This window comes from Mustela nivalis (genome assembly GCF_964662115.1).
Source record: "Mustela nivalis genome assembly, chromosome: 7".
Classification (NCBI taxonomy): Eukaryota; Metazoa; Chordata; class Mammalia; order Carnivora; family Mustelidae; genus Mustela; species Mustela nivalis.
The window spans coordinates 45,847,498-45,866,735 of record NC_139026.1 but is presented as its reverse complement, the minus strand read 5'-3'; the positions used below and the strand labels follow the sequence as shown (position 1 = coordinate 45,866,735).

General features: G+C 36.3%; 1 protein-coding gene across 3 annotated transcripts in view; it reads right to left on the bottom strand.

Annotated features, from left to right (window-relative positions):
- PTPRR (protein tyrosine phosphatase receptor type R) overlaps positions 1 to 19,238 on the bottom strand; it is a 201,777-nt gene that overhangs the window by 37,812 nt on the left and 144,727 nt on the right. For all 3 annotated transcript variants that reach the window (XM_082742870.1, XM_082742871.1, XM_082742872.1), the window contains 2 exons: positions 6,979 to 7,165; positions 5,156 to 5,240 (listed from right to left, as the gene is read on the bottom strand). In XM_082742870.1, coding sequence (XP_082598996.1) covers positions 5,156 to 5,240; positions 6,979 to 7,165 — 272 coding nt within the window. The remainder of the gene's footprint in view (positions 1 to 5,155; positions 5,241 to 6,978; positions 7,166 to 19,238) is intronic.

Here is a 19,238-nt window from a genome sequence, read left to right as displayed (position 1 = left end):
GATTTTATTTATTTATTTCAGATAGTGGGCGAGAGAGAACACAAGAGGCGGGAGGGGCAGAGGACGTGGGAGAAGCAGGCTCCCCTCTGAGCAGGGAGACTGACATGAAGCTCCAACCTAGGATCCTGGGGTCATGACCTGAGCCCAAGGCAGACACTTAATGGACTGAGCCACCCAGGCACCCCATGTTGGAAGTTTAAACTTGAGTTTATTATAGGTTAAAACAATGAAAAAAAGTAATACTTGGGGAGCCTGAGTGGTTCAGTTGGTTAAGCATCTGCCTCCAGCTTAGGTCATGACCCCAGCGTCCTGCAATAGAGCCCTGACAATAGAGTCAGAGAGGAGGCTGTTTCTCTCTCTCTCTCTGCTTCACCCCCCACTCATTCTCTCTTTGCTAGCTCTCTCTCAAATAAATCAATAAAATCTCAAAAAAGCCCCTTAAAATCTTAATCATTTTAAATTATTTTATGTAATGTTTCAAATTTATCCCATATTATAGTCTAAAATAAACCATAAAGAATAGCTTTCCATATAAATTCCAGTCTTCTCTGATGATTTTCAACCAATAGTGGGGTGTGCCCAAACTAGACATACCAAATTATATTTTGTGCAACAGGGGATGGGTAGTGCATTCAGGCTACAGACATTTGCAACAGAAAGCCCATTATTTGCAACATCACTTGTCAGCACAGGTGCCCTGGTTCAAGTGACCCACCCCAGTTCTGGGAATGGAAAAGCTGACACAGGACTATGAGGGACTAGGTCTGATATCATCTGGGCAGGAAATAGAGAAGGCTGAACTTTATTTATTTTTCTTTCTTTCTTTTTTTTTCCCCCCCAAAGATTTATTTATTTATTTGAGAGAGAGAGAGAGAGAGAGAGAGAGAGAGAAGGAGACAGAGTGTGTGAGTGTGGGGAGGAGCAGAGGGAGAGGGACTTCAAGCTGACTTCCTGCTGAGCTAGGAACCTAACTTGGAGCTCTGTGGGCTTGACCTCGAGTTCCATGAGATCATTACCTGAGCCGAAACCAATAGTCAGATGCGTAACTGAATGAGCGACCCAGGCACCTCTGAGAAGGCTGAACTTTAAATAATCCTAATAATTACTGAATCCTTCTGACATTGGATGGTTAAGTAAAATTGCAGTAAATGTATATGTCCTAATTACTTATATTTGGTAAATTTCAGATGAAAAATCTTGAGAGAGACAGAGACAGAGAGAAGCACACTTGTAACACACAGCACTTTCATTCCTGTAGTTATAAAGTATCTTTCAACAGGGATGATACTGGATAGACCCATTAAAAATATGTTATAGTGGAGTGTTTCCAGCTGACCAGACACCATTAACAATAATTCTTGATATTACCATAAATTTGGAGAATTTGATGTTTTATGAGTGAATTCATGGGCTTAATTATACAGACTCTACTATTTCAATATCCATACTTTTCAAAAGTTTTGTGGTTCCACCTTTCCAGAGTATTGTTTTGAGATGTTTATGGATTTTGCCAAACCCTAACCATCTGTTGTCTAGCGAATGACAATGTTACATCCTCTCCAAAGCATTTTTGCTACTCTAAACAAAATAGCATGGTCCTCTCTATACTCCAACACTACTTGGGCTAGGTCTCAATTCTGGCTTTTATTACATTGAACATAATTACTCATTTACGCACCTCTCTCCTCTAGTCCATGACCTCCTTGATCTTAGAGGCCATTTTTTATTTCTTACTAGCTCGTTGCCTGATATTGATAAATTTCATGGAGTTAAATTTAGTTTTTTTCTTTAAAGATTTTTAGTTTTTTTCCTTAAAGATTCTTTCTTTCTTTCTTTCTTTCTTTCTTTCTTTCTTTCTTTCTTTCTTTCTTTCTTTCTTTCTTTCTTTCTTTCTTTCATTGGAGAGAGAGAGAGAGAGCACAAGCAGGGGAAGCAGCAGAGGGAGAGGAGATGCTGGCTCCCTGCTGAGCAGGGAGCCCAAAGCGGGGCTTGATCCGGGACCCTGAGATCATGACCTGAACTGAAGTCAGATGTTTAACCAACTGAGCCACCCAGGCACTCCAGTTAAATTTTGTTTAACATTGTCAAACAGTGTTTCTCAAAGTGTGGTCCTGGTATTATCTGTATCAGAATCACCTGGGTGTAAGCTTAGAAATATGGATTCTTGGGGCACCTGGGTAGCTCAGTGAGTTAAGCCTCTGCCTTTGGTTCTGGTCATGATCCCAAGGTCCTGGGATCGAGCCCCACATTGGGCTTCCTGCTCAGCGGGGAACCTGCTTCTCCCTCTCCCTGCCACTCTGCCTACTTGTGCTCTCTCTGTCAAATAAATAAATAAAATCATTTTTAAAAATCTTTTTTTAAAAAGAAATACGGATTCTTAAACCCAACAGCAGACTTACTTAAACAGAATCCCTGGGTGGGACAGAGGATTCCAGAATTTTTTTTTTCTTTCATCCATTAAGACTCTAGATTTTTATAAGGACTCTAGATGATTATTATTTTTTAAAGATTTTTTATTTATTTGATAGACCATACAGAGATCACAAGTAGGCAGAGAGGCAGGCAGAGAGAGAGTAGAGGAAGCAGCCTCTCTGCTGAGCAGAGAGCCCGATGCGGGACTCGATCTCAGGACTCTGGGATCATGACCTGAGCTGAAGGCAGAGGCTTTAACCCACTGAGCCACCCAAGTGCCCAAGGACTCTAGATGATTATTGTACACAATGAAATTTTTTGGTAACAGCTTTAAGATATAACCCATATACCATACAATTCACACATTTGAAGTGTACCATCATAGAGTTCTTTTTCTTTATTCACAAAGTTGTACAACTGACAGCTATTTCTCATGCCTCCCGGCACTAGGCAACCCCTAAGACAGTTTATGTCTTTATAGATTTGCCAATCTGGCCACTTCATATAAATGGAATTATACAGTATGAGGTCTTTTGTGATGGTTTCTTTCACTTAGCATAATGCTTCAAGGTTCATTCATGTTGTAGCAGGCATCAGCTCCTCATTCCTCTTTATGACTGAGTAATATTTCATTGTGTGGATAGTCTACATTTTATTTCTCCATCAGTTGATGGATATTTTGGTTGTTTCCACCTTTGGGGCTATTATAAATAATGCTGTTAGAAACATTTGTGTATAGCTTTCTAATATCAATACTTTTAAAAAGTCTCTGTGGCTCCATTTTTCCAGAGCTATTGTTTTGACATGTTTATGGATTTTGCCAAAATCCCAACTATCTATTTGTCTTGTGATTGACAATGAAATGTTTTCATTTCTCTTGGTTATATGCCTAGGAGTAGAATGTCTGAGTCATACAGTCACTCTAGGATTTGCCATTTGAGGAACTACCACACTGTTTCTTAAGTAGCTGTACCATTTTACTTCTCTACTAGCAATGTGGGAAGGTTCCAGTTTTTTCCCATCCCTGTTAGCACTTTCTGTATGGTCTATCATTTTTATTATAATCATGTGGATGTGAGGTGGTATCTCATTGTGGTTTTGATTTCCCTTATGGCCAATAATGTTGAGCATCTTTTCGAATGCTTGTTGATCATCTGTATCTCTTCCATGGAGAAATGTCTACTCAAGTCTTTTGCCCATTTTTAAATTGGGCTGTCTTTTGATAAGTAAGTGGTAAGAGTTCTTTTTTTTTTTTTTTTTTTTTAATTTGATAGAGAGAGCAAGAGACACAAGCAGGCAGAGCAGCAGAGGGAGAGAGAGAAGCAGGCTCCTCACTGAGCAGGAAGTCTAATGTGAGGCTCAATCCCAGGACCCTGGGATCATGACCTGAGCTGAAGGCGGTTTCTTAGCCAACTGAGCCACCCAGGGGCCCCCGGTAAGAGTTCTTTATACATTCTAGATAGAAGTCCTTTATTAGGTATTTAATTTACAAATGTTTTTTCCCATTTTGTGAGTTCTCTATCTTCTTAATGGTATCCTTTGAAGCATAAAATATTTTCATTTAATAAAATTCAATTTATCTATTTTTTGTGATTGCTTGTACTTTGGTGTCATATTTTAGAAGTCATTGACTAATTGAAAGTCATGAAGATTTACATCTGTTTTATACTAATAGTTTTATAGTTTTAGCTCTTACCTTCGGGTCTGATCCATTTTGTACTGAGTTTTGTATATGGTGTGGGGCAGGGTCCCACTTCATTTTTTAAAAAAAGATTTTAGGGGCGCCTGGGTGGCTCAGTGGGTTAAAGCCTCTGCCTTCGGCTCAGGTCATGATCCCAGGGTCCTGGGATTGAGCCCCACATCGGGCTCTCTGCTCTGCAGGGAGCCTGCTTCCTCCTTTCTCTCTCTGCCTGCCTCTCTGCCTACTTGTGATCTCTGTCTGTCAAATAAATAAATAAAATCTTTAAAAAAAATAAAAAAAGATTTTATTTATTTATTTGGGAGAAAGGGAGTGAGTGAGAGTGCATAAGCTGGAGAGGGACAGAGGGAGTAGAAGCAGACTACTCTGATGAGCAGAGAACCTGACATGGTGCGAATCTCAGGACCTTGGGATCATGACCTCAGCTGAAGACAAACTCTTAACCGGCTGAGCCATCCAGGCCTCCATACATCTAACTTCATTTTTTTTTTTTTTCTTTTTTGGTACTTGACTATTCAGCTGTCTCAGCAACCTTTAGCTGAAAAGACTATCCTTTGCCCATTGAATTGTTTGATGAAATCAATTGACCATAATGTGTGGTACAATATTATTTTAGACCCATGTGTTTGCTGGAATTGTGAGCTGATCATTTTTTTTTTTAAGATTTTATTTATTTATTTGACAGAGAGAAATCACAAGTAGTGGGAGAGGCAGGCAGAGAGAGAGAGGGAAGCAGACTCCCTGCCTAGCAGAGAGCCCGATGCTGGACTCGATCCCAGGACCCTGAGATCATGACCCGAGCCAAAGGCAGTGGCTTAACCCACTGAGCCACCCAGGGGCCCCTGAGCTGATCATTTTAAGAAGAGTAGTACAGGATAAAGTAATGAACCTCAAGCTACTTTCATGGTCAGTAGTCTTAATGTGCATTTATAACTCCAAATTTGGTGTGTATGGAGAAGTTGTGAGGATGGAAAGTGATAAGGTAAGGGTGACTGGGGAAGGCTTATGCTTTATAATGCAAACTATTTCATTCAAGAAACTTACTTGGCAAAATGGTCTTATAGCGATTTTTAGTTCCATGACGGGGAATGTCAATTTCTTTGGGATCCACAAAGTTCATTGGTATTTCCTGCAAAAATAAATGATATCAAATTAGTATATCTGATGCTGCCACAAAGAAAATCTTCACAGGGGGCCATCTGATCCAGAACCCTATTGAACTTCAAAGTCATTTATAAAACAACAGACTACCACCTCTGGTTGACCAACACCCTTCCTTTCACAAACATATTAGCTGCACCCTGGCAAGTTGACTCTAAGAAACAGCTCGCTGTGTTAGAAAGTATTATTTTACATACGGTTATTAGAGAAACATATAAAATTTTGATTAGATTTTTAAAATTCTGTTCTGACATAATTGCTAGAAATATATATAAACAGCTGAAAATGGACAATGTATTCAAATTTTAAAAAACTTTATGTAAGTTATCAAAAATTTCATTATGATGGATTCTCTTTTAACATTGTATGACTCTGTCAGGATTATTAAAACCTCCCTCTCCAAATGGTAAATACAAAGGGAGTTTTTTTTTTATTCAAGTGATGGCAATATAATTTTTTTTTGTATTAAGGAATGGATTATGATTGTATTGTTCCATTTGTTTTTTGTTTTTTTTTTTCTTTTTTAAGTTTAAATTCAATTAATTAACATATATGTGTTACTGGTTTCAGAGGTAGAGGTCAGTGATTCATTGTATTGTTCCATTTGTTGTTGTAAATGCAATATTTTTAGTGAAGGGATTCCAGACACTGTTTTCTCCTTCTTAACAGGAATACAAATGTTTTTACTCAGAATATGTCATGGGCCTCAAATGATTGGAGAGGAACAATTAGAGCAGAAATGGCTCTGTGGAAGTGAATTAGATCTTAACTCAACAGCCTAATATTCACTGAAATGAAAGAAATTATCTACAAATGAATTCAATTTGATGAAAGAAATTATCTACAAATTAATTCAAATTGTTTTCAGTCAGTCTGGAAATTTGAGATCATGAATATGGTCTACAGAGAGGAGTAGTTTGCTTTTTAAATATCATTTCCTAAATTTGCATTATTTTAGATATTTATAATATTCATCCCTACTCTCTGCTTCAATGAAATATTATAACTTCTGAGTTCCAAGTTACCAAAAGAAGCGAAATTGTTGAATGTTCAGTAGAAAGCACACATTTATGTTTGGTAATTTCAAGCACATCAGTCTGTTTTGGTAAAACCATGACAGATCTTTCCTCCCCTGCTTCTTCCTGCTTTATGACACGCACCGACAATGACCATCTCCCAGCATTATCCTTCTCTTTGGTATTCCTTGTTGGCCTCATCTTTCCTTTAAAGGCTTATCCCAAAAAGCCTATCTGTGGTTCTAGAAAAGAATATTGGATGTACTTTTGGCTAGCTGTGTGACTGGTTCTTTCATCTTACTAGGTTTTCTTCATATGTGAAAAGATGACACACTACAAAGTCTAATTTTAAAAACTCCATGTTCATCTTTTACCTTGGATGCTTAATAATAGTTAAAGAGGCTATTGGTAATACTAGCCCACTGCTAGATATGTCATCATTAGAGTGGTTGCAAGTATCTGAACAGACCCTGGAATGATCAGTTTATTAAAATCAACAGACTTGGCTTAAAATGTACAACCGATATACCTAAAGTGATCTACAAAATGGATATTCCCTTTGGACAATAATTAGATCTAAGAAGTTCTAAAGCTCTCTGGGTAGACATGTGTTTTTCCGAATCAACTTAGTCACCAGCAGCCCTGAGGGGGTTCCCTGAATATGCAGTGAACAATAAACAGCAGGCTCACCATGAATTCACTTTGGAGTAAATGTGAACTTGCCACGACGTCCCTCAGCTGTGATCTTGTGAGTATTCGGCTGGCTGACTGCAGATACTCCATTGCCACTGTCTCCCGTGGGGTTGGGGTAGCCACAAAGGGTTCAACATTCCCCAAGCTACTCATGTCCAATGTAAGAGATACGTTGGACCCCCGTCTACATTGGGGAAGACCGTTAATATGTTTAGAAACCACATGAGTTATTTTGATCACACAAATTTGTCTTTCGTACATATGCACTCACTAGTTAGTGAGAACTTTTCCAGAAATAAGGACCAAATGTCTTTTTCTCTTATGGTACCATAGACGAGTATAGCAACTATCTACAGTTTCTTTATAGGAAACTGGCAGGTTTTTTGTTGGAAATAAGTCTGAATTGAGAAAATGCACTATAATTTACTAATGATATACTTGCTAGTAATATTAAGTGAAAAATTCAGGAAAAGAAACATCACATTTGGATTGAGAAATGATGTATAACACAAACCAGCTTTATTTTCTGTATGTCTGAGAGTTCAGTATAGAAATAAAATAGCCATTTCTGACATCAATATACTGTACACATGATCTCACTGGACACAGGAAGCTCAGAGAAAAAAAGCACTTTGGTCCACATTATTGCCATTGAAATAGAAGTTAAAAGTTTTAAAATATATGTACTGTTTATAATTCTGAGTGAATCCCTAAAAAAATAGCATCCGTATTTTCCATTTATGTATGTATGTGTGAATGCACGCATATATATGTGTGTGTGCATGTGTATGTATTTATTTAATTCTGTGATAAACTCCTGAAGATATTGAGATCACAGACTCTTATTCTGAGTTATAATTTATCTTCCCTCCATAATTTTCCTCTTCTAGTTGGGAGATGAGTTGGAGCTCTTCCAACTTGTAAAGGCCCCTTGTGTCTTGGATAGAAGGTGTGAGTGCCTCTTAACAGTAACACTAGCTGTGTGGAACCAAGACTGAGGGTCAAAGTCATAGATTATACTCACAAGAACTATTAAATTTAAAGGACCTTAGGTATTTCTGAGATGATCCAATATGTTGCTTAGTGGTTGGTATTCCAAGGAAATGGAGAATAGGGAAAAACAGGTCAAAACAAATGTAAACAAAGACAGTAAGAGCAAATACTAGGCCCAGGATATTTCATTCGAAGGGTGCTTTACACGCTTTCTAAAGGGCACGACATCAGGAAATACTCATGTGGCTAGAGCTTAATTTTCAAAAACCCATTGAACAAAAGCATGTTAAGTTCCTTCCTCTTACGAATTGATATATAATGTCATTTTTGTTCATTTCTAAATGGTTTATAACTGTAGTTTTTGGGAGTTTAAAAAAAAATTTTTTTTCTAATTTGTTTGAGAGAGAGACAGAGTGAGAGAGCATGAGAGGAGAGGTCAGAGGGAGAAGCAGACTCCCCATGGAGCTGGGAGCCTGATGTGGGACTCGATCCCAGGACTCTGGGATCATGACCTGAGCTGAAGGCAGTCGCTTAACCCACTGAGCCACCCAGGTGCCCTATAACCGTAGTTTTAATTCCTACTTTGGCTTGATGTTTATTTAAATTTTTATGAATTTATCTTCCTTATTAATTTCTAGTAATAGCAAATGCAAATCATCCAATGTTTGGAATTTCTCAATTCTTTCTTTGAGACAAATACTGTGATAATTTTTTCTGAATATTTCATAGATACTTTTGGAGGCAACTGAACTGATTACCTATTTATATCTATCTCTCTATAAATTTATCTATGCACATATATATGTATATGTATATATACACACCACCTTATTTATATTATTATAATGTATAATAATTTATTATATTATATAAATTATAATATATATAATATATATTATATATATTATATATAATATATAATAATTATATGTTATTCTAATCTATTTTTTCCTACTGGATTTCTCAAAGCCTGAGATGTATGTGATCTTCCCCAACACCTGTAATGTTATTTTTCTTTATATCCCTGGCAATTTTTACTTTATATATTTCAGCCATTGTTTTATTTGAAAAGATTAGCAATTACATATTTACTATAAATTTTATCAATATTAAGTATTTATTTTCCTATTAATTCTACATTTTGTCTCATATCTGACTTTTTTCCCCAGTTTTATTGAGACAGAATTTATATTTAGCACCATATAAGCTTAGGGTAGACGACATTAATAATTGAATTACATATATTGTGAAATGATTGCCACAATAAATTTAGTTAACATTCACCATCTCCTATAGAAACAAACAAAAACACCTTTTTCCTTGTGATGAAAACTTAGGATCCACTCTCTTAACAGCTCTCAAATGTACCATACAGCAGAGTTAGCTATAGTCATCGTGTTGTACAGGACATCATATATATTACATTATTTATTACTTATTATTTGTCTTAAATGGAAGTTTGTATCACCTTCCTTCAATTCACCCTCCTGTCACCTCCCACCTCCGGCTTAAAAAAAAATTAATATTGATGACTTGTCATTTTTTTTTTTGGGGGGCATGTTCTCAAAATATCTTTTCTAGTCTTTTTTTACTATGTTTAATTCTTTTGAATCAATGTTAGGGATTAGGGGATAGCATACTGGATACCCCATAAAATATCACTTAGCTGTTAGAAGAGTTTGTCCCCCATCATCCTGTGTGTGTGTGTGTGTGTGTGTGTGTGTGTGGCTGTTGTGAGTGATGGACAGGGCCCCTGTGATTTTTGAGTAGGAAGTAAACAGTTGAGGAGGGTGAAGAGTGGTTCTATTCTCAGAGCAAGAATTTTTATCTATTTTTAGTGGGAAAGCAGTTTGTACAAGTTTCTCAATCCAGTTCCTCTGGCCTTTAAATTGTCAGAAATTCCTTCCTAATTCTGATAATACATTGTTTATTAGGTTTTAGTGTATTTGTAAGACTGCGGCTTTTGCTTGCTTCATAAATTTTTTTAGTAAGGAGTTGGGACAGGCCATTTATAATCAGATGCTGTTTTAAATTATTATTCCATCCAATCAATCTTCTGCCCCCAAAGAGTAAAGCGTCTGCAGTCTGTCCATTGAGTGATACTCTGTGCCACGGTGGTCTAGTAGAAAGGGAGGTCTTTTCTATCCAGAGTGGGCAGAGCTGTGCCAGGAGCAGGCATTTGAGTGAAGCCTTGAAGGTAAAAGTTCATAGATAAATTTTCCGTAAGAGGTTATTCAAGGAGAGAGCCCGGCAGGAGAAAAAAAAATGTGGAAGCAGGAAATGATAAGGCATCTTTGAGAAATGGCATATAAGCAGTTTGAGCTAGAGTTCAGTTGTATAAAAGTGCATTTTGGAGTTGGGGGGCAGGGTGAGGTTGGAGAAATGAGAGAGAAGCAAGAGTCACAGACGTAAGAGTATAAAATGCTTGTCCAAACCCAGAAAGGAGAATTTCGAATGTCAGCTTATATAAACATCTAACAGGGCTTTCCACAGCATCCCCTGCCCACACTTGGGGGATGAGAAGCCTCTGAGATTCCATGTCTAATAGGGTCCATTTGATCGAATGAACAAAAGTTCCACAGATTCTGTGATAAAGTGAGAGCCATGAAAGCATTTTCATGCAAACTGACTTAGTAAGGAAGAAAGACTTTTGTCTGGCAAGGGAAGGAAGAAAGGAAACTAATATTTATTAAACATCCATGATTTGCCAAGCGTTGTTCTAAGCACTTTCACATATGCTATTGCCATCTCTGTAACAGCTCTCTGAGGTTATTACTTTCCCCATTTTATGGGTGAAGAAATAATTAACTTAGGAACATGAACATGGAACAAAAATTCAATCCAAGCTAGACTACGAAACCCAAGCACTTTCTGATTCACTCCCTAAAAGCAAGGGTAGGGTGGGCAGATTATGTCAGGCTAGCCAGTGCCCTACGTGGAGGGGTCAGCTGTTAGGGGAAGGTCAAGACAACTGAAATCTAATGTAGAGGCAGGGTACTAGTCAGAGTATGAATTCCAGCCTCACCGTCAGATTTGTCTGGGCTCAAATCCTGCCTCTCCCACGTCCTTCTGGTGGACCTAGCCTTGTTGCATCAGAATTTCTTCTTCTTTTATTTAGTGAGTAATTAAGGGTACCTTTTTCAGAGGCTTATTCCAAGGATGAACCCGACAGCGTAAGTACACTGCTTCTAAGAAGTGTTGCCTGGCTATTATTTTGGGTAATAATGGAATAAAGTCCAATATAACTCCCACCTTCTGCCTCCCTAAGGGATCTACTTTGAGAGATCTTCGCAGATCTTCGCAGAAACACAAAAATTGTTTATGCTGAGATTAACGTTTTGAAATGAACTGAATCTACACATTTGTCACTCCAGAAAAATACATCCTTCTTGATAACCTACTTATCTAAAAATTTCCCTTTATTATGGCAAATCCATTTCTCCTGAACCCTAAACAATTTCAGAACACTTCAACTCAACACCTCAGACCTTGTCTTGAAGTTCAATTATGGAATTAATCATGTACAAGCTGTTGACTGTGCAGACAGCCTTTGTCAACAGAACAGCCCTTATCAAGGTAGTTCTCTTCTCTCTTGGCCATGAAATATTACCATAGGATGTCATTAACTTGGAAAAATCTCTGCTTTTGTTAATTTTTATTTTCAAGGAACAAATTAAGTTAATTGAAATACAGTGGAATTAGAAAATCAGATCAGTAGAATCAACTCAAAATATCTGTTCACTTCTTAGTCATGTCTTGTGCTTGCAGAAGACATTAAACACACATCTATATGTGTTTTAAAGTGCTAATTTTTTCATTATAAAAGGAACACGTGCTCCTTGCATAAGATCAGTGGAACTTAGAAGTTTTAAAAAGGAAATTAGAATCACTCAGTCACATAAACTTCACTAGCTTTTAAACTGACTTTTAAATTTTGCTATGTTAATGGCAATCATGGCAGTGACTTGTTGTTTTAAATTTTATTTCTTAGGATAGAAATGGGGATAAATACATTTTGGTATGATTACTGTTCATTTATCAGTCCTAACCTTTGATACTTGTTTGTGCTCTTTCCTAATGTTTACATTGGAGCATTAATGTATTTATTGATATATAAGAAATTAAATATTTCTCAGATGTATGTGTTGCATATATATGGTATATTATTGCCTTAAAACACCAAGGATTTTTTAAAAGTTATATCTACATTCAAACATATCAATCTTTTTTTTTTTTATGGTTTCTTGCACTGCTTTAACAAACATACAAATTCTGCTGGAAGCTTAATTTTTACTAAAAGTCAATCTTTTAATTTAGTTCTAATTTATTTTGGGGTAAGGTAAAGGTGTGAATCAACTAGATTTCTTTCCCCCAAATAGGTTATCAAGGTGTCTAACACAGTTCACTGAACAATTTGGAGTAGAGAGGTGTTTTATAATTATAGAATCTTGGGTTTTTAATCAGCTATTACTGACTAATGATCTGGAAGACAAAATGCCACTTTACTGAATAAGAGAGAGGCATTTTTTTCCCAGTATCCATAAACCAGTGATAAGAAGTCAGGATCAAATCAGAAAGACATTTCAAAAACAAAACAAACATCAGAAGTTAAGAGAAAATACAAATTAAGATGCGGGGGCTGGGATAAATCTAACAGACTTAGAGGGAAAAAAAAATCGACAGAAATAATAGGAGACCTGGACCTTTAATAAAAACAGAATGTGGAAAACTAAGAACACAAAGTCCTACTGAGACTTTGCTTCTCCTTTGTTATGTAACTCTGGAAAAACTGTTTAGACTTCTTTATGCCTCATGATTGCTATTGGACAGAGGGGAACATAATAAAAAGCTTTATCAAGCTCCTGTGGTAGCACCAATTATTATTTATGCCAAAAAAATAAATAAGCGGGAGGAAATTCAAAAGATACCAATGCAAACAATTGAAGGAAAAAGCAAATTCTTAAGGAAAGGTAAAAGGAATGCAATAAACAGCATACTAATTACAATTAAGTAAAAAGGAAAACATGTATAAATATTATGGCCCAGGGCCACACATCCATTTCAGCAAGGGCTTATAAACAGTGCTCTGCTGAAATTGTTCCATTCTGCACCACTGCTCTTAATGACCAAGAAGTGGGAAGAAAATACAGCTAAAAATATAAGAACACTACAATTGACTTTGAGAATAACTCAAAATTAAGCATTGATTTTCCCAGTAGTCGGGGCTGTGTTGAATTTTAGAAGCTGGGTTTAGGCAGAAGGCTTATAGTCTTCAGCCCCGGGGCCAGGAGGCTATGCCCAATTCTCAGATACGCTGTTCCCTTTGCGGTGCCTCGCCCAACAGGACCAGTGAGACTTCAAGCCTGGCAGCTTGCTCAGTTCCAGATAAGGAATGGAAATGGGAGTCTGAGAATAAAAGGAAACAAATGATCATTTTGCCCGTAGCCCAGGAAGATGTGCTTCTGAAATTACTGGATTAAGAAATTAAGTTTCAATGGGGAGTGGTAGTAGCTGCTTATCTTGAAGTATTTGAAATGAGAACGGAAAAATACGCCCCTGAAGATTATAAGAATTTAGTCCAGAATGAAATCGAAGAGATCTGATCTTTGAGAGCTTTCCCAACCTTAACTCTTTTGTGGTCGTCATACTGTAAAAAATAGACGTGATTCATTCAGAACTGTCTCTATAGCTATGCACATCTCAATCCTACATGATGAGAAGTGAGACTTTTAATATTGGCGTCCTCTCCAGTTCTGAACTGTTGGGAGACTGAGATGTTCAGTCCTGCCTTTCCCCCTCCTGGTGTGCTCCCTTTATGATGCTCACAGATCTGACCGTCTTGGCTTTATTCCAAAGGTGAGCGTGCGTAAGCCCCTCCAACTCCAACTTGATTTTTTTTTAATTTAATTTTGTTCCATTTGTCTGCATTTTCTGTTTTTAGGGTACTTTTAATAAAAAGAAAGAAAAAAAGAGAAGTTTTTACTCACTTGCAATAAAAAAGGAGGAAACAGTGGTGAGATAGAGACTTCAAGTCCCTTTACGATGTGTGGCTTGAATAGCCCCCATGGTTCTTTGAAACATCTGATTCTACCCTTTTTAAGTTCCAGAGGTCATGGTATTTAATGAACGGTTTGCTGTTCCTCTCCACCTCCTTACCTTCAAATAAACTATATATAGTACTAACTCCCTTTCTGGATCACTTGACAGATGAAAGGGTAAAATTAAAAAAAAAAAAAAAAAGTTAAGGAGTGCTAGGCGTTTTAAATTGTGGCTTAAATTCAAAGCTCTTGGAAAGTTAAATGTGACACAAAATGCAGTGTTACTAATTTCTAAAAGCTAAAATAAATGAATAGATATTGTGATCATCCATCGTAAAATTTCCCAAAGGAAATCCTGTAGGGAAGAAATGTAACAAGGTTAAAAGAGACCAAGCACAGGCCCAGGAAGATGACAAATGAATTTCAGCCTAAAGCAAAAAGAAAATCTCACAACGAAGAGAACATTTTTTTTTTTTTGGGGGGAGGGGTGGGAAATGATTGATTTCCCTACTTGAAAGCATCTACTTCACTAGGTAGAATGCTGCTCTCCCTTTTGAGTGATTAGATAAAAATTTTTGAATTCATACAATATCTGATTCTTTTATGCAATGTATAGGACAAGGTGAAATTGACAATATCCTTCTTTTATTGTTTGAAAACATAAAAGTCAGTGGGTGCCTGAATGGCACAGTTGGTTAAGCCACTGACTCTTGGTTTTGCCTCAGGTCATGATCTCTGGGTCATGAGATCAAGCCTCAGATAGGGCTCAGCACTCAGCACGAGATCGCTTAAGACTCTCTCCCTCTGCCCCTCCTCCCCTCTAAAATAAATACATAAATCTTAAAAAAAAAAAAAAGTCAAAACAATCGTTAAAAAAATAAACATAAATTGAACTTGTTATATTTTTCTTGGAGCACTGACCTTGGCCTGTGAGTTTAAATCAGCGCTCTGCACTTCACTTAAGCTCTTGGGACCTCAGACTACTTAATCTGTAAATGCAGCTGATAATAAAACTCACAGGTTCGATTCGCATTATAAAAGTTAAAGAAACAAAGATATGTGAACATTTCCAGCCCGTATCTGGCATACAGTACACGTCTGTGAATGATTATAATAGCTAATGATGATCATGTGGTAATTCTTACTTTACTCTATCCTTAAATAGCTATGTGCAAGCTATATGGCATAAACGTTGCTAAATATTTGAAGAAGGCAATATTGGAAAAGTTGGTTAGTGATGAGAAGTTGGTGGCAGTGTTACATATGCAAAATCAGTGGCCCTCTAAGTGGACACCATTTTCATACCTCGAGCCCTTAAAAGTTTTACCTCATGTCCTTAAAATTATTTAATTAAATTTTATTTTTATTTTTATTAAATAATTAATTACATTTAGTTAAAATTTAAATATTTTAATTAAATTTAATTAAAATTATATAATTTTTAGATTAAAAAATAATGCATATTCACTGTAGAAAACCTAAAACTAAAGCTAAGAAAAACAAGGGAAAACATCCCATAATAGCAACACTTAAGAATGATCGCAAATAACATTTTGTGTGTATCTTCTTCAAGTCCTTATATGTATATATGGCATCATCTAGATTTTTACTCCACATCTTCCTTCATGACCTGCCATTAAACTAAATATATCATGGTTATCTTTTCATGTCTTTAAATTTATTAAAAAACTATTTTCAAACACTCTGTAATATTCCATTGTATGGATGTCCTGTAGTTTGTTTATCCAATACCTTATTTTTGAACATCAACTTGTTTTTAACTTTTCACAATTATAGACAAGACTGCAAATAAATAACCTTGTATCTAAATGCTTGTGCATTTCTATGATTATTTTTAGGTTGAGGAATTCCAAACACTAACTCAAAATCTCTGAGTTTAGAGAAGTCACCGAACACCTGGAATGTGGAAGAGGCAGGAAGACTGACTCTTGGAGCTCATTGACATGGAATTAGCTCAGACGCTCTTCATCTATTGTTCAGACCTTTATAGTAGCTCCCTAACAAGCTTTTGTAACTCTAAAATCTCTTAGTCCGGTATGTTTTCTTCCAGATTTCACCCGGATGATGTCTGAGCATTGAACATATGATAATCAAACTCTAGAGATTTTTTCCTCTGAAACCTTTTAGCAATTTTTCCATCACGTTTCCAATATATTCACTAAAAATGACTTACCCTAAAGTGTGAACTTCCTTGAGGGCAAAGACTGTAATCCTCCCTCTGAATCTAGTCCTGAACACATGGAGAGTAACACTTTCATTTTCTGTGTGTATGAGTGATTGCAAGTAATTGGTTAAGGTAATACTGTGTATAACAATTACTGTGTTCTGATGGCTTTTCCAATCCTTCTGAATATAGGGATAGTGGGGGGATCATGTTAGATAGAAGTTGGAAATGTAGAATGGAGAAGCCATGCTTATCCAGATAGAGTAAGTATTACACTTGATTTATAGTTTGAATCTTATTTAAGCATCAATGAAGTCTAGCATTAACATCCAAAAGACCTACGATGCTTTTGTTAGTAAAAAAGGGGAAAAAAAGTAGTGCTTTGCCTTGTAACCAAGTATGATTAATTTTACTTCTTTTTGGCATTTAGTATTGTTTTGACTGTCATTCATGGTGAGGAGGCTGTTTCCTTTTTAGCAAAAGAACAAAATGATGGTAGCTCTAATTTTAGTTCCCAAGTTTAGTTTTTCCAAGTTTATATAATTAGTTTAGAAAAAGATGATGCTGAAAGAACATTAATAAGTCTCAGTGAAAAAAGCCATCCTTTCCGAAATAAGAAATCTTTCTTTGACTTTTAGCTGATGTATACATATAGACATGCACAATTTCCTAAGTAACACAAAACAATGAATAGCTCTCTGTCCCTTTAAGCAATTACTGAAGAACTCTTTTAGTACTGAACATTAAAGATAAACTAAAGTATATTCAGGTACTTTCAGGATTATAATGACCCATCGATTTCAGCTAAAATGTAAAAACATAAAAAAATTCACAATTCAACATAATAAAAATAATAAAAAATAAATTAAAAAAGAAAAATATACAACTCAGCTTCAGTTTTTTATGTTTTTCATCTGGTTGCAGCCCCATTTTTAAAGAAATGAAATTCTTAGGGAAATCCAACTGCTTTTTAAGTTAAAGACTTCTTTGTCAGTTAAAAGCATTTATTTTACAATACACATGCAATTGACTTGGCATTAGTTTTTTTAGCATTAAGTGTATTTCATACATATATAATAAATTGTATGTTATAATTTTATATAATTATTATATATTATGTAAGTTATTAAATATATTACATACCATTGAAGTATAGTTGATACACAATGTTACATTAGTTTCGGGTATACCACATAGTGATTTGACAACTCTGCACATTATATTAGGTTTACAAGTGGAGCCACCATATTTTTCAGTTTTCAATAGCAATGAAGGGGGAATTTTATACATCAATAGCACAATACAACAAATAGCTATAAAGCTATCTAACTGACACTGATAATTCTGATAATTTGCAGTTCCACTGCAGTAAGGCAGTAATTTCAACTCTGGCTGCAGTTAGAGTGCATGTTGATAATACATCTCAGGAATTAATCATTGAAAAGAGAAAACTTGACTGCTTGGAGGACTCTGTTAAGCAGGAGCCGCCCATATTATTTTTCCTCTTAAAAACATCAGACAGTTTGGTAAATTCTTCCTCTTGTCTCTGCACAGATTATCAGGCATTGTCTGCATATTTATAATAGAGTAAATGTCCACTTTGGGACTCCTTGCATGTATGGAACTGTGTCATCATGATGGGAATAGAATAAGAGCTTTAGAAATATGTCGATCAAGCATTTGTTCTTTCAATCTGCGGTATTATGCAGTTGTAGACATTCCTGAACGTATTCTGTGATTAGAATCTCAACCATGCTACAAAAAGTAGCCAGTGTGATTTGGATCTTTGTGGAGCCAGTTGAAAGCTAAATTTTGACAAGGATAAACACTACTTTCTCCACATCCAGATAATTGGGAATGTTTATTTTCATTTTTCTTTCATTTCAAAATACATCCTAATATCAATAGAGAAAGTCAATGAAACCAAAAGTTGGTTCTTTGAGCAGATCAATGAAACTGACTAACCTTTAACTAGATTGAGCAAGAAAAAATAAAAGACAAGACTCAACTGAGGGGCGCCTGGGTGGCTCAGTGGGTTGGGCCTCTGCCTTCGGCTCAGGTCATGATCCCAGGGTCCTGGGATCGTGTCCCGCATGGGGCTCTCTGCTCAGCAGGGAGCCTGCTTCTCCTCATCTCTCTCTCTGTCTGTCTCTCTGCCTATTTGTGATCTCTCTCTCTGTCAAATAAATAAATAAAAATCTTTAAAAAAAAAAAAAGACTCAACTGAAATCTCAAATAAAAGAAGGGACATCTCCTCCCACTTTACAGAAATAAAAAGAGAAGACTATGAACAGCTGGATACCAACAAATTAGATAATGCAGATCGACAAACTCCTAAAAAGACATAAGCTACCGAAACTGATTCAATATGAAATAGGTAACTCGTAGACTCATCTAAATAGAACCAAAATAAATAAAGAGATTGAGGGCGCCTGGGTTGCTCAGTGGATTAAGCCTCTGCCTTCGGCTCAGGTACTGATCTCAGAGTCCTGGGATCGAGCCCCCACATGGAGCTCTCTGCTCAGAGCCTGCTTTCCCCTCTCTCTATGCCTGCCTCTCTGCCTACTTGTGATCTCTCTTTGTGTCAAACAAATAAATAAATAAACAAATAAACAGACTGAATTGATAATTTTAAAAACTTCTTATAAAAAAAAGCCTAGGACCAAAGTGACTTTAGTGGATTCTACTAAATGTTTAAGGAAGTTTTAACACCAATCATTCAAAAACACCTTCAAAAAACAGAAGGAGGAAACAATTCACAGCTCATTATATGAAGCCAGTATCAGCCTCAAATCAAAGCCAAAGAATATAAAAAAATTACAGCTTACTATTAATAGGAGCCAACATCAATATGAGTCTATACCCATATGAATCTAGATATAAAATCTAGATGAAAAATTCTCAGCACAACATTAAGAAACCAAATTCAGCAACATATAAAAAAGATTACACAGCATGACCAAATAAGGTTTGTTTGCAAGCAAGAGTGCAAGGTTAGTTTGATAAGCAAAAAAATCAAACAATGTAATAATGCCATATCA